The 14,956-nt window shown below is 49.1% G+C and overlaps 1 protein-coding gene across 1 annotated transcript in view; it reads right to left on the bottom strand.

Annotated features, from left to right (window-relative positions):
• Abcc1 (ATP binding cassette subfamily C member 1) overlaps positions 1-14,956 on the bottom strand; it is a 111,393-nt gene that overhangs the window by 14,770 nt on the left and 81,667 nt on the right. Inside the window, exons 18-22 of the mRNA XM_021209058.2 lie at positions 12,914-13,081; positions 12,030-12,213; positions 2,437-2,515; positions 1,230-1,362; positions 403-613 (exon numbers count right to left, since the gene is read on the bottom strand). Of these exons, the coding sequence (XP_021064717.1) occupies positions 403-613; positions 1,230-1,362; positions 2,437-2,515; positions 12,030-12,213; positions 12,914-13,081 (775 nt within the window). The remainder of the gene's footprint in view (positions 1-402; positions 614-1,229; positions 1,363-2,436; positions 2,516-12,029; positions 12,214-12,913; positions 13,082-14,956) is intronic.

Raw genomic sequence — 14,956 nt, 5'->3', positions numbered from 1 at the left:
ATGGGGACAGTGACACTCAGCTCTGAGCTACAACCAGTACTAAGTGCTTTCCTAGCAGCATGCCTGGATACAGGAGAAGCACACACTCACTGCCCGCACCAGTGAATCAAGGATAGGGAAAGGACGCGTGTACAAAGCAGTTTTATGAGCACACAGACCTTCACCAAGATCACACACTCTGGGCTGTTTCATTTAATGCCAGCTCAACCAGTAATTAGCCACATGGCTTGAGCTGTGGGGCTCTTTGAAGAGAGGACTGGGAGGGAGGGTGAGTATGAATTCAGCAAGCATTTCAGGGTCTACCTTGTGACGGGTTCTATCCATCCGGTCTGGCTCAGTTTGGGAATATAAGTTCCCTGAGGACTTGGAAAGTCAGTTATGAAATTAAGAATGAAGACACACCTTGCAAGAAGCCCAAGGCCCCATAGACACTCAGTCGAAAATTCCTGTTCTCCTGAGTCCCATTGACAACAGGGCGGTCATCTGTCCAGAGGCTCAGCCAATAGTTAGAAGCCAATGCAGATACATGGTTGCACAGGAAAAGGAAGATACTCAAGAAGGTGATGAAGAGGCCAATGGCCTTCATGTAGTTCCAGTACACTGACAGTTGCACCTAGGACCCATAGAATATTAGCATAAGGTTAGCTATTCCTTCGTGACTCCTCACAGCCCGGCCCTCCCTCCTGTTCCCAGACCCTCAAGACCCTATTACGCCATTAGTCAATGATATCAGCCAGCAGTGGCAAAGCCAGGTTTTCTGCCTCCCACAGAGCACCTGAACAGGCTAACGCCCTGTCATCAATTACCCACTGAAACATGTAAGGCCCATAAGAGGTACAGAACACCATGCAAGTGCTCAGGGGAGTAGGTCCCGGGAGGTTTTCCCTGAGGAAGTGATGTTGAAGAGTTTACCAGCTGTGAATGGGCAACAGAAAGGGAAGGGTAACCTTCCAGGTGTAAAGGCCCCGAGGTATGAGAGAGCACAATACATTTGGGGAGGTGACAAAAATGCAGAGGTGGTTGCAGCTGCCCTGTGACCTGGATGGCCTCATTCCATAGTCCAGGCTGCTCACAGTCAGGTAGACATGAGACTGAAGTACCAACATGGATTCAGCAGCTCAGATCCCAACTCCAGCGAAAGTCACTTAGTGTCTGTGACCCTGGGCACTGAGAGGCTTGCTGTGAGATACACATACCAAGCAAATCACTGTGCACTGTGCCTCACTCACCTGCCCTGTCTGGGCCTTGTCTGCTTCCACTAGCTTCCACGTCTCCTCCTTAGCTCCAGCCTTCTGCAGTTCGGCTGTGCTGCCGTGCGGCTGGCTAACATCCCCACTGTGGGATGAGGAGTTGCTGAGATGCCTGTTACCAAGGAGAGTGGGGTACCAGTCAAAGAACCTTAGGGAGTGCAAGCACACACACACTTGTGCTCCTGTGTTTCCAGGGAAAGGGAAGGGATGCGTATGTCATGTATGTCATGTATGTCATGAATGGGAGCTGCTGTGGTGCCATGAATGGGAGCTGCTGTGGTTCATGGAAGAAAATCATCCGTGTAAAGGAATTATTTGGGAGCTGTGGATGTAGCTCGGTTGGTATAACACATGAAGCTCTGGGTTCCAACTCTAGCACTGGATAAAGTAGACACAGTGGCACCACACCTGTAATCCCAGCATCAAGAAGATAGAAGCAAGAGGATCGAGGATCGGGCATTCAAATTCATCCTTAGCTATCTATCCAGTCCGAGGCCAGCTTGGGATACATAAGACCCTGCCTCAAAAACAAACAAACAAAAAAAGAGAAATCTCAAACTAAACCAAAGCAGTCTTCAGAGAGCAGCACAGAGCGAGCTTGGGGTCACTGGCTCGGAGTCTCTGGGCACTGGGCATCTCTAGAGCTGCAGAACTGGGAAGTCTCAGTCTGTCTGATGTGGATCGTAACAGGCTGGCAGCAAGCTAGAGCCCAGGAGACTGTAGGCCAACAAATGTGTCTAGTTCCCAAAGCAGTATCACCATTAGTGTGACTGTCTGTGATCATATGCTAGCTCACAAAACCCAACATGTCAGACCCTGTATCAGCTACCTGAAGAAAGACACAAATCCTATGGGGGAGGGGGGGGAGGGCAAGTTTCAGAAGCAGGGGCAGGCCTGTATGAGTTATAGGTCAGTGCTGGTCCTTCCTGGGAAGGCTCTCGAGGGGTGACGAGGCAGGCAGAATATACAGGAGATGCAAATTCTTGGGAGCTGTGGTGAATAGAGTGAAAGGCCACCTGTCCCTTCTTGGATCCCACAGGCAGATACTGGGGCAGGAACAACTCAGGCCCAGGGGCGTGCGCGTTTTGTGAGCGTGCACGTGCACACACACACACACCCACACACACACACCCACACACCCACACACACACACACACACACACACACACACACACAGAGTGCTTACCTCTGCAGGTGCTTTCCGGTGTCTGTCACCAGCATCCCATTTTCCACCGGTTTTGACTCCTTCCCTGAACCACTGACACCTGGCAGAAGACAGGCAGAGGGAAGAATGTGGCATCAAGAGCTGGACAAGGACAAACAAAAGGCCAGGAACCCAGTCACTCTCACAAGAGACAGCTGTGACTCTGGCTACCGGGGGCTTGGGAAAACAAAGTTGTACTGTGCTGAGGTCCATCTAACCCTCTGGACCCCAAGGAGGCGAAGGGCTCTACTCCTGACTGTTTAGCTGGGGCAGGCGGCACTAGGAGCCGTGGGTGAAATACAATCACTCATAATCAGTTCAGGTTACTGGGGGTGGGATGCTGGAGCCAAGGCAGGGGAGGGCGACATGGGGAGAGTCCTGGACTCTAAGCACCCAGTAAGGGTTGCCACTTAACACAAACTCTGCACCCATGTGATGTCGGGCTGTCACAGGAGAAGGGAAGATTGATTGTTAAAAGCCTGAGACCCTGTCTCAAAAACAAACAAATGTCAACCATTGTGACAATGGCATCCACCATAGGCAAAGGTCCAGAGGCCCTCACTGCCAGAGCTCACACCCTCCAATTACTCAGTCGATGCCCAGAGTCTGAAGAAGCAGGCCTGATACAACACCCGTGTCTCCAGTAAGAGGGTTCTGATGTTTGAACAACTGGTGAGACCACATGGGGATCAGCTGCTAGACCTAGTCCCATAAGGATCTACTAGGTGTCAACAAGATCAGAACTAAATGCCACTTGATGGTGACTAGGGGCACCACTGTGCCTCCCACTCAACAGCCACTAATCTGGATTCCCACCCTACACTGTCTCCTCAATTCATTAACAGAAGAAGACAGAGACAATTTAAGGCACCAAGGACTGTGGCAGGAGTGTGTGTGTGTGTGTGTGTGTGTGTGTGTGTGTGTGTGCAGGACAAAGGCTGCTCACAAATAACAGCTGGGAACTCAAAAGAATGACACACAGACCAACGCCAAATGCAGAACCAGGCTCCCTCATGACAGTTCGGAGAGCTATAGGCAGGCTAGAGGGATGAGGGGCCCAGGATAGTTCTTGGGATGGGGTAGGGCTCCAAGCTGAGTTAGTCTTAGCTAACAAAGAATCACTCTGAGGTGGGAGTGGCTCTGTAAATGAGCAGCTACAGCAGAATCCTGCCTGGATCCTTACAGGGATTCCGTTCCAGCAGTCAGGAACCCAGGACTGTGGGAGTGAGTTCTCACTTAGCTGTGTGCCCTGGGGAATGCAAAAGCCTCTAAATGGGAATGCGGCTGACCATCCTAGGAAGCCGAGGCCGAGGTGACATCACGAGGTTCTGCTTGTATGAACATCTGTGACTGTGTCCCAGGTAATTCTGGACCTGGCTGGGCTAAGACTCATTCCTTTAAACATGACCATGAACATCAGTGTTTATTTTATGTTTATTTGAGTATGCTATCTTGTAAGCACAAATGTTTGAAGATCAGTATTCGTATTTATTTTAGTATGTTATCTTGTGAGCATACATGTCTGTAGTAAGAGGTTTGGCCTCTTTAAAAACCCAGTTATGTTCTATGAATACATTCTTGTTTTAATCCCAGGTGTGGAATATGGGGCTGCTTCAGTTTGTCCACAGCCATAACTATGATTGCCTTGTGCTCTAGGAAGGGCATAATTTTTTCCAGATGCAAATAGTTTAATTCTGGGGGCTCTGGAGAGGGAATAAATGCTAGAGCTCCAAGAGGGGTGGGAGGGGCTCCTAAGAAGGCAGCAATTGCTGTTGTCGCCACTGCCACACACACACACACACACACCTGCCCCACTGCAGTTATGTTTACTATTGATTGATTGCTAAATTGCTGGTTTGTAAAACTACTGGATATTCTGGCGACGAAGATTGAACTTGCTCCTAATCAGCAGGAAGTATCCTATAAAAGTCTAGGCCCTCTTTCCCCTCCTTCTCTCCTACCTAATGTTGAGGGGTTGGAAGAAATTAGGGTAAAATAAGGGTTGGAAGGTAAAGGTATTAGAACTCAATAAACTAATTTTTAAAATACACTAACACATTTCTATGTGTGTGCACATGGACAGAGGTTACAACATCGCAGCACTGTTTCTTGGGTCCAATTTGGATTCTGAGACAGGGACTCCCCCATCCTGGGGTCAGTGACTAGGGCAGACTGTCTGGCCAGTGAGACCCAGGACCTGCCTACCTCCACTTGTCTAGTGCTGAGTTTATAAGCACACAACATACCTGATGTTTTACATGGGTCCTGGGAATCAGAATCAGGTCCTCATGCTTTTAAGGCAGTACCTGACTCACTTTTATCTCCACAGCCCAGCCACTGCTTCTTGGTGTGTGTGTGTGTGTATGTGTGTGTGTGTGTGTGTGTGTGTGTGTGTGTGTATTTGAAAAGCCACAAACCCCAAAAAGCCATGTTACTAGGCTGAAAGATAATAAGACTTCCCAGACATAATCATGCATGGTACACTCCCTATCCTTCCTGCCCCTGCCTCAGTGGCTCCAGAGGAACTTCTGTAGCATCTCCTTCTCCACCTACCTGGTGTCTAAGGGTTGGTGGTACACCTGGATCTTCTTGGGGCTCAACCGTGCAAGAGCGAATCTGAGATCTTGCTCACCTCTCCTGTTGCCCAGGCAGTGCTTCTCAGAATCCCTCTCTTGAGACCCTTATGACCATCAGTGGTCATAAGACCAAGGACCACTCCATCCTCTGCCCTAGCAGGCTCTGCCTAGAGGCCTCAGTTCTATTCCATCTCTAGGTCTCTGACTTGACTGGTTAGCTATACAAGTCTTTGTTTAAAATAGGTTGAGTAGGTTTTGTTGCCGGTCTAAGAGCCTTTGGTCTGAACCTCAACGCCACACTGCTACATATAAGACAAAGTGGGGGCCCTAGGACAGCTATCAGATATTGCTGCAGCACACTCCTTGTCTTAGTTAGGGTTTTACTGCTGTGAACAGATACCATGACCAAGGCAACTCTTGTAAGGACAACATTTAATTGGGGCTGGCTTACAGGTTCAAAGGTTCAGTCCATTATCATCAAGGTGGGAGCATGGCAGCACCCAGGCAGGCATGCTGCAGGAGGAGCTGAGAGTTCTACATCTTCGTCTGAAGGCTGCTAGCAGAAGACTGGCTTCCAGACAGCTAGCCTGAGGGTTTCGTTGACCACACCCACAGTGACACACCTATTCCAACAGGGTACCACACCTTCTGATAGTGGCACTTCCTGGACAGAGCAAATACAAACCATAACACTCCTCCTCCACTCCCAAAGTCACCTGCATCGTTCTTCATGCCCAGGGATATATTAAACAGCTTTCGAACCCTGTCTTTTCCCTGTCTGTCTGCTGTGTGCCCAGCATTTCCCACCATGACCTCTGAGGAGCAGGCTGACCAGGGTCACTGTGTGCCCAGCATTTCCCACCATGACCTCTGAGAAGCAGGCTGGCCAGGGTCACTGTGTGCCCAGCATTTCCCACCATGACCTCTGAGAAGCAGGCTGGCCAGGGTCACTTAACCTGGGAGAAAGCCAGCCTGGATCTGGAAATACACCCCAGAGTCACCACAGAGCCTTAAAAGGAAATTAGTTCACCCAGATTCCCACCAAGCACTATCAACAGTGACTGTCTCGGGAAGCCGACAGCCCAGCACCACAGCCCAGATGCTAATGACCTCCTCAGCTACCACTCCACTGTCACGAGATTTGGGGAATTGTGCCTTCTCTGTGCTCCTACTTAACTCACCTGGGAGACTGAAGAGGTAAACTGGGCTTCAGCATCACCACACCACCGGGGCTGGGTGGAGCCCTGACACGAACCTTTCTCCAAAAGCCCCAATCACTCTGAATCATCAAGAAAGCAGGAAAGCCAAAGATGGTGCACAGACTTACAGTTTCAACTACTCTGGAGACTGAGTCAAGAGGATGGCAAGTTCAAGTCAAGCCTGGACAACATCTCAACATGAAAAGGAAAAGAAGAGCTGGGGGTACAGCTCAGTTACAGGTGTGGCCCAACCTGCACCAGCAGGTTTGGTCCAGCCTGGGCAGTAAGAGAAAGGGGAGAGCAGGTGTAGCTCAGAGCATTGGCTTGGCGTGAGCAAAGCCCTGAGCTCCATCCCCACACTGCTGGGGGGATGAGCCTGGAAAATGCTGCAGTCGGGGGACAGATGAGACTACAGGCTCAGGAAGGAGTGACAGTAGGAGGTGGGTGACCCACAGACCCTTCCACTGGGCCAGCTGCATGAGGATCAGCATGAAGGTCAGACAAAACCACTCAGCTCAGACGCGTCCCGGACACCTCCTCAGGGCGGTGTGGGACCTTTTCTCTGGGTGCTGCTCTCTGTCCCTCCGTCTCCCTCACTGATGCAGGTAGCACCATGACATTCTTTGTAATTTAGTCCGTCTCTCCTGCTGGAGTCTAGAACACACACTGGGTTTTATCTGCCATTCTACTTCAGCTCCTGGTACAGCAGGACAACACTGGAAAGGGGCACTATTAAATACAGCTGACACTTTGTACACCTCTGATGAGAGGTGAGTATGACTGACAAGTGACAACCAGTGAGGAAGTGGAACTGACCCTCCAGTGCCTCTAGGAGCCACAACAGCCACGTCTTGCCCTCAGAGTCTATGTACGTTTGCTGCAAAACCGGAGGGAAATCGGCAAACAGGCTTGGCTCTTCTGGTCAAATGTTTTTATAGCTCTATGCGCACAGGGGTCTCTGACAGACACACAGTGGTGATGGGGAGTCTAACTCAGATCTCACTGGAGCAAAAGTGCTTGCCCACTGAACTACAGTCCCAGTCCTTCCCCAGTATTGTTAAAATGAACACATTAACACATGAAAGTCACAAAACACCCCTGGAGTCTCTCCCAGCACTGTTAAGGTCCCCTCCCTACACCACAGGTGCACTGCCTGGCTGTGCTCACCTGCCATCCTCAAGCAGGCGCCAGAGAGTCACCAATAGTTTCTGCACTCAAGAAGGCTTCAAGAGTCCTCCTGGGTTCAGTGAACTAGTCTCCTTTGAGGGAGGGGACAGCTCAATTGCCCCTTAGTAGATTCCTCATCCCACCCCACCTCAAAACAGACCTGGACGATTTCAGCACCCCAGCGTCACTCCCAACCTCTCGGTGTAAGGAAGACAGGCAGCTGCTGAGGGAGCTGTGCCCTGCAGGGGGAGCTTTCTGCATCTGCTGCTTAGAGTGATGGAGCCTAGGCTGTCTGCAAACCTGAGGTCCTCCTGCCTGGGCTGGGTAAGACAGAGACAAGTCCACATCACACCTAGCAGGAGGCTGGGTGGCTGAACTGGGGGAATGAGCCCACCACTGGATTAGGAATGAGGTATTTTCACTGCCAAACAAAGTGACATGCATAGAAAATAAGAAACTGGGGTTAAGGAGAGGATTTAGTGAATAAAAGTGCTTGCTGCCAAGCCTGAAGACCTGAGTTTGAATCCCTAAAAGTTGTCCTCTGAGTGTCACACACACATACATGTGCGCATGCACACACACTGAATAAACACAGAACTATTTTTTTAATATAAAAAAGGCAAATAAAAACAGTCCTCCATGATGTGTACAAAGAACCCTCACGGTTGGGTTTGGAGGCAAGAAGAGAGACAGACAGACTTCCTTCACAAACAGGATTTCATGAATACCCTTACACATCAAGTAAGAAATGGTAAAGTGAGAGCTGGAGAGATGGCTCAGCGGTTAAGAGCACTGACTGCTCTTCCAAAAGTCCTGAGCTCAAATCCAGCAACCACATGGTGGCTCACAACCATCCGTAATGAGATCTGATGCCCTCTTCTGGAGTGTCTGAAGACAGCTACAGTGTGGTTACATTAAATAAATAAATAAATAAATAAATAAATCAGAAAGAAGGGAGGGAAGGAGGGAGGGAAAAAGAAAGAGAGAGAGAGAGAGAGAGAGAGAGAGAGAGAGAGAGAGAGAGAGAGAGAGAGAGAGAGAGAGAGAGAAAGGAAAGAAGGAAGGAAGTGGTGAAGTGAAATACAGTAACAGAGAAGATCGCCCACAACCCATCACTTGAGCTAAGAGATAAGGACAATTCTGCCTGAGAACAAATAGACTTAGGGCAGACCTTTGCAACCACAAGGGCATAAACACGTGGGGGAAAAAAAAAAAAAAAAAAAAAAAAAAACACCTCATTCCAATCAGATAGAAGGCTAACAAGAATGCAGGCCATCACACAGGCAAAAAATAAGACACAGCTCCTCCTCCTCAAGACACAGCCTCACTATGTCTCCAGCACCCACTAAGCTCACACTCCCACACTCCGAGTCCTCCATCAGCCTCCCAGCTGCTGGGGTTACAGTACTGTAGCTTTTCCTTCAGAACACTAGAGAGCAGAACAATAATTAGCAACAGTCAACAAGCAGAAGCAATCCCTGCCCCCACCTTCATGGATGAGCAAGCTCTAAGTCTATCATACAGTGCAGTATAATGGAAAGTTGTGCAGCCTTGGAAGGAGGTGTGGCTGCAATGCAGACAAGCCTTGGGAATGTAAGGCTTGACTCAGCCAGAAAAAACTATATTGCAGGCAGAAAAGTTCAGAGCAGACTGGATATGAGTACAGGAGTGCCTACCAAGGTATGGGAACTCTTGGTTTTCCTTTGATGTGACCAGAATGTTCTAAAGTTAATCACTGTGGCAACAAGACAGTATGTTAACAAACACCAGTTGACACAAATCCAACGGACATAAGGTTGGTATTAAGTTACAGCTCAATAAAGCTTTTGCCTCCAACCCCCTGCCTCAGCCTCCCAAGTGCTATGGTTAGAGGTCGTGATCCTGGCATCTTAATGACAGCTACTAAAAACCACTATGATATGCAAGGCATGGTGGGACATGTCTTTAGTCCTACCACTTTGAAGGTAGGTTGTTACTGTTTTTTTTTAACTTAAGGTCCACCTACCTGATCTACAGAGAAAGTTCCAAGCCATCCAAGACTACAAAGTGAGACCCTTTCTCCAGCAGTCCTGTCCCCTACTGGAGCCACTGGTAACACCCTAATGCTGACATGGAAAGGAGTCCCAATCCCCCAACAAGAGACCAAGAGATCTGCCCTGCCACCAGCCACTTTGTGTCCTTAGACAGATGTTTCTTTTCTGACATTCTAGGATTCAAAGTTTCCCCACTTGGCCAAAAGAGGTGGCCTGGTGGTTAAGAGTACTTACTGATCTTGCAGAGGACCAGGGTTTGATTCTCAGCACCTACATGGCAGCTCACAACTGTCTATGACCAGAGGATCTGACTCCCTCTGGTCTCTGCAGGCACCTGCACAGTGTATTCATATTCATACACACATGCATACACTTAAAACAAAAAATAAATTTAGAATGAAATTTAAACTGACTCCTTGAAGGCCCTTCTTCTGGGTGAGCACCTCACTGTCTCATTTCCTATCTCCTACCCTGATTCAATAGATACCACTGTAGCCTCCTGTTCATTTCTTAAAACAAGCTGGTCCTGAGGCCTTTGCATATGCATAGTCTCTGGGTTACCTTGTTCCCATGCCTAGCATCTCCTTAGGCTCCCAATGCCTATGCTGAATCCATGGTCTGATGAATCTGTCTTCTGCTTCTACATTTTAAGGTTCATGGGGGGCAGGGGGTCCTAAACTGTGTGTTTCCCCTTATAAATGCCATATAAAGACCTCACCCCCAGAGACTATTACAATGTCTGAGACAGAATCTTCAGAAAGATTACTAAACCCAAGATATGTCACACTATAGCCAGGCAGCCCAACTCCCACTTCACTGCTTTCTCCACAAAAACATGGCTGTGAGCCAGGCATGGTGGCACAGGTCTATAATCCCAGCATTTGGCAGGAAGATCAGGTGGATGGAGAAGTGAGAGATGTGAAGATAAACATGTGAAGAGGCCTGAGCACTGCACAGTCCACACTCTACAGCCAACTCCCAGCCTCAAAGCTCTGACGTAGGAATTGCTTTCAATAGAGGGTATACAATATGGGCTAAGAAAGCCTAAGTACTTCATATACAGTAGGCGTTCCATACATGCTCACAAGGGCAGGTCAGTGGACGGCAAACAGCGTTTTCTTAGTGACACCAAAGCTCACAGGCCAGTCTTGAGACTGCAAGCTGCTACTTGCAGGGTCTCTACTCATTGACTCTGACGAGAGTTTTACTTCTGGGAAACTGTACAATGGGAGTGGCCCTGGAGCTCCATCTGAGGGCCATCTACCTGAGATCTGTCTGGGGACATGTGGGAAAACAGACAAGTCACAGAGAGGTTATAGCTAGGTGGGAAGCTGTCAAATAAGTTTCAGACATTTTACAATAGCTATAACTAAAGCAGGATGTCCAGACCAAAGGGGCGTCCCTGTGGGCTGCAAAGCAGACGCTGGCTGGCATCATCTCCATGCATGTCAACTGAAGCCACTGCTCCCAAGATGCAGGTAACCAGAGGGTCCTCTGAGAAGAGCCTGTGTGGGCTGGTGAGATGGCTCAGCGGTTAAGAGCACTGACTACTCTTTCAAAGGTCCTGAGTTCAAATCTCAACAACCACATGGTGGCTTATAACCATCCATAATGATATCTGATACCATCTTCTGGAGTGTCTGAAGACAGCTACAGAGTACTTGCAGATAGATAGATAGATAGATAGATAGATAGATAGATAGATAGATAGATAGATGATAGATAGATAGACAGACAGACAGACAGACAGATAAGGAAAACAAGAGAAGAGCCTGTGTGACTAAGAGAATAAGACCCTTCCTGAGAAGGCTGCATAATGGTCCCCAACTCACCAGCCACTGACTGAGGGACCCAGGCTGCTGGAGCCTGGCATTTGCTTCCTAAGTCCCCCAGCAACAAGGTCTGCAGGGACAGATTCAACTAGCACCTAAAATTCAGGCCAACAACAGAATCCCAGGTTAATAGGTGAGGTGGCTGCAACGGTCTGGTCTGTGGTGTTCTGTGTCAAAGGAGCAGTACAGCTATGGCTATCAAACCCTCAGGACATCCCAGATGCCCAAGACAACCACCAGCACATACCAGGTATCCCTGCTATCACACTGGTCTTTGCGGGTAGGGGTGAGGGACAGACACAGCTCAGACAGTCTCAAGGAAGGGTTCCAGGCCACAAAGCTCTGAGGAACATGCCCACCATGAGTGTTCACGGTCCGCATTAGGCCATCTCCTCTGGGCCTCATGCATCCTAAGCTACACCATGGCTGTGACTAGTACTCAGCCCCCTTAGAGATAGACGAAATATATTTTTATCCACATTTTAGCCGCTGAAGAACTGAAAGCCCATGGAGAAAGTACTTTACAGGAAGAATGGAGACTCATCTTGAGGTCACAAAACCAAAACCCTGTGAACCTGGGTGTCTAGTGCTGAAAACCCTCTCTACCTGACCTGCAGGGTTAAACTGACCTACCTATTGGTCTCCAAGAGCCTGATGTGCTTCTCACCCAACACCCTCAGGAACTGCACCCCTAGAGCCCAGGTAAGACCCTCCCATAGCAGCTATGATGATCAGAGCCAGCTCCTGTAAGTTCCCTGCCATTCTTACTGTCATCCTCCGAGGCCAGGTCCTGCTCAGCGTTGGCATAGGTGCGCAGGAACTCAGCGAAGGCCCCATCCCGGTCTAGCAGCTCCTGATAAGAACCCATCTCTGAGATCTTGCCGCCACTCATGACAATGATGACATCCACTTGGGGCAGGTAGCTGATACCATGGGTGACCAGGATCCGTGTCTATGGGTAAAACATAGACCTGGCCCCATCAGCACCATGGAGGAGACACTGTCACAGCACCGTTGAGATTAGGAGGATCTCAGGACATAGTTCAGGTCCAAAGGCTGTGGGCACACGCACACCCATTCAAATATCCCTCTCTCCCCCCCCTCTCAATCTCTCTCAATCTCTCCACAGGACCCACCCTCTCTCAGGCAGGAGCAGCTTGGGACAAAGAGAGCAGAGCCCTGCCTGGTCTCCCTCATTTTGGAGACAAAATGAACCACAGGCATAGAAGCAGTACTGGGGTAAGGGGAAGACAGTGTAGAGAGAATGCTAATGCAGACCTGGGAAGACTATTTGGGAAAGAAACACTAAGAGGGAGACAGAAACTACCAAGAGTGTGGACGAGGGGATAGTAAGGCCACCACACTACCTGCATTAGAGCCCATTGTGTGTTTGCAGTACTGGGGACTAAATCAAAGCCTCTACACACTAGGCAGGCGCCCTACCACAAGGCTACATCCCAAGCCCTTGTCTTTTAAGGTAAGTTCTTTCTGTATAGGCCAGGCTAGCCTAACTCTTCCATCTCAGCCTCCTCAGTGCTGGGCTAACACACACACGCACACACACACAGAGGAAGCATGAAAGCAAGCCCAAGAATCAAAGACTTGTCCAAGGCCACTGCCAATCAACTGAAGTCCTGGCCCTGGGAGAATACCTTGTTCTTCAGTAGGCCCATGGGACCAACCACCTTCTCAAAGATGTGCTTCCCAACATGTGCATCCACAGCCGAGAGTGGGTCATCAAAGAGGTAGATGTCAGAGTTACAGTACACAGCCCGGGCCAGGCTCACACGCTGCTTCTGGCCCCCTGACAGGTTCACACCCTAGGAAGACAGTGGGGAAAGTGGGTTTCTTGGGATCCCCAGGACCCCAGAACCATACAAAACAAGAATGGGGACAGAATAACTGCTGATTGGGGCACTTGACCCCCAGCACGTACTCAGGGGATGGAAGTAGACAGTCAGGCCTGTTGGCACATCTACCAGTCCAGCTGCTCAGAGGCTGAAAGGCAGGAAGATGGCAAGTTCAAAGTCAGCCTGGGCGACATCTCAACTGAAAAGTAAAAGAAGGGCTGCGGGGGCAGCTCAGTTACAGAACTGCCCAGCCTGTCCCGGGGTCTGTCATGCCACAAAAAGAGGAGGAAGTGGCAGCTAATGGCATCACGAAACTCATCAGCCTATGGAAGAGTCTACAGAAGACAGTGTGGATGACAAAGATAGTATTATTGTATACCTATTATATTATTAGGCGGTAGCTGACACAGCTACTGTTGCTGTTAGTGCTCTGTGGTGAGCTTCACCATGAGCTACCATTCCTATTAAAGTCAGAGCGAAGCTGGCGGCACCCAGGGCACTTCACTCACAGAGAAAGGGTTCAGCACTGAGCAGCAGCAACCCACTCCCAACAATGAGCGACCAACATCGTGGCCATGTACAGCTCAAATGCCCAATGACACCTACTGAGTAAACTGTCCCAATCTGTGCCAAGACTGACCCTAGTAGCCAACTCCCATATATACATATACATATATTATACATATCATATACACACACATATACACATATATAGGCAGAGCTAGGGATGGGCCTCAGGGCCTTTTGCCCATACTAAACAAGTATTTTACCACTAAGCCACACTGCTATCCACTTTTAGTATGTTATTTTGAGATGGGATCTTGCTGGTTACCTAAGTTTACAAGGTTGCCTCAAACTTATGATTCTCCTGCCTCAGCTTCCTGCATTCTGAGATTATAGGCCCAGCTAAAAAAAGGTCCCTTTAGTGTCAGCATATTGACCTGAAGTAGAAAAAAAATCAGTCAACCCTTAACTCCCTTCAAACTCTGGCACTGAGACTTGAAGGGGACAGTCAGGTACCTCCAGGGCTAGATCCCAGCATTAACAAAATGGGAAAGGCTGATAAGCAGGCTGCCAACCAACCCCCAGCCTGTTTTGAAGACCTTGGCAATCCTGCCTTGGATCCTACATAATACTTAGACCCTTCGGTTTGCTTGGCACCTCCAACCTATATACACAAGGGTTCTAGCCAACCCAAAGGATCTCCAGGTCCATGCCAAGTAAAGACACCATGCATCAAATAAGCAAGCTGGGGAGAAGACCCTTGGCTGGAGACTAGGAACAGACAAACTCAGCTCTCCCAAGAGGTCCCTGTCACAGTGGGTGACACTGTATGTGTCACTTCCAGCACATACACAAGACAATTACTTGCACCAGAGCAAACAGGCTGGGAGTCTCTTCCCTCTTCCAAAGTGGCAGCGAAACAGGTGACAGGAGGGACTTAAGAATCTTTATCCCATGTGATTCGGCATCAGGCAAGTCCTCTAGCATCCCTGAGCTTCCCTTTCCTTAGCAGTGCATAGGGATCAGAGCAAACCCCTCTCATGAACTACTATGAAGATGACTTAGGTTAAAAATGTTAGTATGGCAGCAGAGTGAAGAAGTGGGTACCAGCTAGTCTAAAGCCATCTCCATCATCACTTGTATGCACATCCCCTAGGTACACTGTCACTTCTATTGTCTTTTCCTGTGGGTGGCACAGTATGTGGCAAAGCACAGCATTCCTTTGGCTTTTATTCTCTTAGACTCTACATCACCATGTGAGAAGCTCCCACTTAGATGGCCGCTGACACCTCAACTAAGACCACAGCACCAAGAGCCATACCTTGTATACCCTCGCCAGAT

This window comes from Mus pahari, chromosome 12 (genome assembly GCF_900095145.1).
Source record: "Mus pahari chromosome 12, PAHARI_EIJ_v1.1, whole genome shotgun sequence".
Taxonomy (NCBI): Eukaryota; Metazoa; Chordata; class Mammalia; order Rodentia; family Muridae; genus Mus; species Mus pahari.
Note: the sequence above shows the minus strand (reverse complement) of the source record. Positions and strands in the feature narration are given on the sequence as shown.